General features: G+C 39.2%; 1 protein-coding gene across 1 annotated transcript in view; it reads left to right on the top strand.

Moving 5' to 3' along the window:
• Positions 1–593: 593 nt before the first annotated feature.
• The window catches only part of CLSTN1 (calsyntenin 1), a 60612-nt gene continuing 56085 nt past the window's right edge, over positions 594–5120 (top strand). Inside the window, exon 1 of the mRNA XM_034671179.1 lies at positions 594–652. Coding sequence (XP_034527070.1) covers positions 609–652 — 44 coding nt within the window. The 5' untranslated portion in view covers positions 594–608. The remainder of the gene's footprint in view (positions 653–5120) is intronic.

Genomic DNA, 5120 nt, shown 5'->3' with positions numbered 1-5120 from the left:
TAAAATATTTATTAATTTATTTAAAGTAGCAGTAATAAACCCATTAAGTGATAACATTATTTACTATATTAAAATTGAAATATAGTTGGGTAACATTATATTTTTAAGGAAACACACTGTATTTTCCAAAGCAAAAAACACTTTAGAAGACTGGCATTGTTTTACATTTTTTGCTAATCTCTGTAATGTGGGTTTAAGAGAAGTCAGCCAGATTCTGTATTCAACCCCTTGCTATCTGTTGTTTAGTTGAAGTCGGTGAAGAAAATTTAGCCTCACCGAATATGTGGCTGGAGAAGGGAGGACTTTGTGGACCTCCTGAAGGGGTCTTGGGGACCCCAGGAGCCCTCAGACCCACCACATTCTGATAACAGTGGTTGAGGTCAAAATACAGTTGAGGGGTATGCCGCCTGTAATTTGCTTCTAAATAATAGATGAAGTAGAAAGCAAAGCTTGCAAAGGATTTGCTTAAAAAAGAGAGAGAAATTAGAGTTAATTCAGCTGATTCCTGTAATCCTGTCTCTCTCTCATTTGCATTGTCGTTTGCTTTCTTGAGTGCAGAAGACAGTCCGGTTCTGGGGCCCAGGTGTGGGCTAGCCTGTGACACGCAGATGGACAGCACATCTTGCTGCCACCCAGTGCGGGGCCTTTACAGGTGGGCCGTTAATACCCTGTGTGTGAGGAATCGGGATCTTGTGTGCCTGGGCTTGATTTCTTTGGTTCCCTTTTTAATTTTGCTACAAATTTTTAATGAGGGAAAGGCAAGAATAGGTGAAAAAGTAGAAAAAGATGATAAAATCAGACTTATTTGGGCTTTTTCTTTGGGAGTATATACTTTATTAGTATTTCTAGAACGAGATCTACAAAAAAAATCAAGCTTTTTTTTTAAGTTCAATATTTACAAAAAAAGATTACCATCTTTCTTTTTCTTCCTAAGATGGCCGCTTTGAGACCTTTAAATGGCTGATTTTATTGTAAAAATGCTTTTCATAACTACCCGAATAAAGGAAGTCTCTAGTGCTATTTGCTTTCTTTTCCCAAAAAGTCTTTTGTAGTTTTTTCAGAATCTGGAATAAGTTATGCATCCGTACCTGTCATGCTTGTCTTGGTGGGCAGTGGTCGATTGGTGGTTTGGGCGGGACTCTTGGTTAACCAATGACCTAGTTCTCGGTTGCACTACATGCCGTAAATCCAGTTGCCGCTTGAAAGGTCATCTAATCCTTTCCCTCCTTTTATGATAAAGTCTTTTACTTTAACTTTTTTATTCTTTTAAAGATTTTATATTTAAGTAATGTCCAGACCCAACGTGGGGCCCAAACTCACCACCCCGAGATTAAGATTCATGTACTCTTACGACTGAACCAGCCAGGTGACCCAGTCCCAGTCCTTTACTTTTTAAAAAAATTTTTTTATTTTAAAAGATTTATCTATTTATTTTAGTGGGGGTGGGGAGGAGTAGAGGGAGAGGGAGGGAGAGTCTTAAGCAGACTCTGCACTCAGCACAGAGCCCGACGTGGGGGTCGACCTCACAACCGGGAGATCACGACCGAAGTGGAAACCACAAATTGGACACTTAACCGACAGCCAGCCAGGCGCCCCAGCCCCAGTCCTTTACTTTTCAAACCTGACAATTTCTTTTCCCACTTAAGTTATCTCTGGTTACTTGTATATTATTTCATTAGAACAAGTACTTTTTTAAACCTAGCCTAAAAATCTAATCTATCTAAAAAGTCAGTTTTTGAATTATATGGCTAGAATTCTAGAAATGTAAAGGATTTTAGAATCAATTTAGCATAATCAGCCCATTTTTACCAAAGCAGGAACAGGTAAGTAGTTACTGTTGTCAGGATGATATTTTATAGCTTATACTATGGAAAGCAGAATCGTGGAGCCCCATCTACAGTCTTTAGCTGCATTTTTCTCTGTAATAAAGGAATATTCAGAAAGCATAAATTTGAGTGACTAGTTAGGAACTTCTCATGTGCAGTTGAGTCAATGAGTCAGTAATGATTATGAAGTTGGAGTGGAGTTTTAAAAATTCTGGAGAAAGTACATTGTATTGAAGTTTCATCATTTTTAATTTTGTATCACTTGTTTGTGCAAACATGCCAGAAGTTTGCACACTATGCCCAAATCAGTGTCATAGTTGACAGGGATTCTTGGCATGTGATTCTTCTCTACAGTGAGGACTGGCATCAGTTAGCTAGTATCTGCTGGGGTTCGTCTAATCTGAGAGCTCCTTTCATTTTGGGGGGCAGCCTTCATTGCCAGATTTAAATTTTTTTAAAAGACTTTATTTATTTGAGAGAAAGAGTGAGAGAGTGAAAGAGAGAGCACGAGCAGGGGGAGAGGGAGAGGGAGAAGTAGGCTCCCTACTGAGCAGAGAGCCTGATGTGGGGCTCGATCCCAGGACCCTGAGACTGTGACCTGAGCTGAAGCCAGATGCTTTAAGTGACTGAGCCACCCAGGCGCCCCTGTCAGATTTAAATTAATGAACTTTTTTTTTTAAGCAGTTCAGAGCAAAATTGTGTGGAAAGTATAGAGTTCATATACGCTGTTCCTCACACATGTACAACTTGCCCCACTATTGACACCTGTAGTGTTACACGTATTACAATCAAAGACACATCATTATCACCCAAAGTCCATAGTGTACGTTAAGGTTCACTCCTGGTGTTTGTTGTACATTCTGTGGGTTTTGACAAATGTGTGATGGCATGTATTCACCACTGTAAGATCATGTAGAATAGGGTCACTGCCCTAAAAATCCTCTGTGCTCCACCTGTTTGTTCCCTTCTCCCTCCAACCCATCATCCACTGATCTTTCTACTGTCTCCATAGTTTTGCATTTTCTAGAACATCTCAGAGTTGGAATCATATGGTATGTGGCCTTTTCAGATTGGCTCCTTTCACTTAGTAATCACTTAAAGTTCCTCCATGTCTTTCCATGGCTTGATAGCTTTTTTTTTTTTTTTTTAAGTGCTAAATAATCCTTGTCTGGATGGAGTACAGTTTTCCGTTCACCTACTAAAGGACAGCTTGGTTGCTCCCAAGTTTTGGCAATCATGAAAAAACTTGCTGTCAACATCCATGTGCAGGTTTTTGTGTGGACGTAAGTTTTCTAGTCATTTGGGTAAATACCAAGGGGTGTGATTGCTGGATCATATGTTAAGAGTATGACTCGTTTTGTAAGAAACTTGCCAAAGTGTCTTTCAAAGTGGCTGTACCATTTTGTATTCCCACCAGCAACGAGTGAGAGTTCCTTATGCTCCACATCCTCCCCAGCATTTGGTGTTATCAGTGTTTTGGATTTTGGCCATTCTAATAGGTGTGTAGTGGTATCGTTGTTGCTTTTTTTTTTTTTTTTAAGATTTTATTTATTTATTTGGCAGAGAGAGACAGCCAGCGAGAGAGGGAGCACAAGCAAGGGGAGTGGGAAAGGAAGAAGCAGGCTTCCAGCAGAGCAGGGAGCCTGATGTGGGGCTTGATCCCAGAACCCTGGGATCACGCCCTGGGCCGAAGGCAGACGCTTAATGACTGAGCCACCCAGGCGCCCCTCATAGTTGCTTTAACTTTCAATCCCCTAATGACATACGATATTGAGCATGTTTTTACATGCTTACTTTCCATCTGTATACCTTTGATGAGGTGTCTGTTCAGGTCTTTGCCCATTTAAAAAATCATATTGTTTCCTTGTTGAGTTTGTGTGTTTGTTTTCTTATTGTTTGTACATTTTGGATAACAGTCATTTATCAGCTGTGTCTTTTGCAAATATCTTCTCCCAGTTTGTGGCTTGTCTTCTCATTCTCCTGACATTTTGTTTTACAGAGCAGTGGTTTTTAATTTTAATGTAGTCCAGTTTATCAGTTCTTTCTTTCATGGTTTGTGTCATGACCATGCCCAAGGTCATCTACGTTTTCTCCTACATTATCTTCCAGGAGTTTTGTAGTTTTGCATTTCCATTCAGGTCTCCTCCATGCATTTGGATTTAATTTTTGTGACAGCTGTAAGGTCTGTGTCTGGATTTGTCCTTTTCCATGCAGAGGTCCAGTTGTTCTAGGATGACTTCGTTCCACTGTGTTGCCTTTGCTCTCTCATCAAAGATTGTTGACTGTCTGTGGAGCTGCTTCTAGGCTGTCCGTTCTGTTTCATTGAACTGTTCTTTCACCCATACCACACTGTGTTGATTACTGTGGCTTTGTATAAAGCTTTGTTCTTCTTCAGTATTGAGTTGGCTGCTGGGGGTCTTTTGCCTCCCTTTATAAATTTTAGAATCAGTTGATTGATACCCACAATATAACTTGCTGGGATTTTGATTGGAATTACATTGAATCTGTAGCTCGAGTTGGGAAGAATTGCCATCTTGACAATATTGAGTCTTCTCCATGAACATGGAATATCTCTCCATTTATTTGGTTCTTTTTTTGATATCTTTAATTAGATTTTTCCTCATATAGATCTTATGCATAAATACATTAGATTTTTACCCAAGCATTTCATTTTTTGGGGTGCTAAGGTAAATGGTAATGTGTTGTAAATTCTGTTCTGTTTGTTCACTGCTAGTATGTAGGAAAGTGATTGATTTTTGCATATTAATCTTCTATCCTGCAGCTTTGCTATAATCACTTATTATTTCCAGGAGGGTTTTTGTTGTTGTTGTTAATTCTTTCAGATTTTCTACATAGATGATCATGTATCATCTGAGAACAGAAGATGGTTTTACTTCTTCCATCCCAGTCTGTAGACCTTTTATTTTCTCTTTCAGCCTCATTTCATTAGCTAGGATTTCCAGGACAATGTTGAAAAGCAGTGGTCATAAGGCATGTCCTTGTCTTGTTCTTGATCTTAGCAGGAGAGCTTCAAGTTTCTCACCATTAAGTATGATGTTAGCTGTAGGTTTTTTGTAGATGTTCTTTACCAAGCTGAGGAAATTCCTTTCTTTTTTTTATTTTTATTTTTGTTTTTAATTTTATTTTGAAGTAAGTTCTACGTACAATGTGGAGCTTGAACTCATGACCCTGAGATCAGGAGTTGTGTGCTCTACCGAGTGCAGTGAGCCAGTCAGGCACCCCAGGAAATTCCTTTCTATTCCTAGCTTGCTGAGAGGTTTTTTTTTTTTTTTT

This window comes from Ailuropoda melanoleuca, chromosome 11 (genome assembly GCF_002007445.2).
Source record: "Ailuropoda melanoleuca isolate Jingjing chromosome 11, ASM200744v2, whole genome shotgun sequence".
Lineage (NCBI taxonomy): Eukaryota > Metazoa > Chordata > Mammalia > Carnivora > Ursidae > Ailuropoda > Ailuropoda melanoleuca.
The sequence above is the reverse complement of the archived record's forward strand: the minus strand, read 5'-3'. Positions and strand labels throughout refer to the sequence as shown.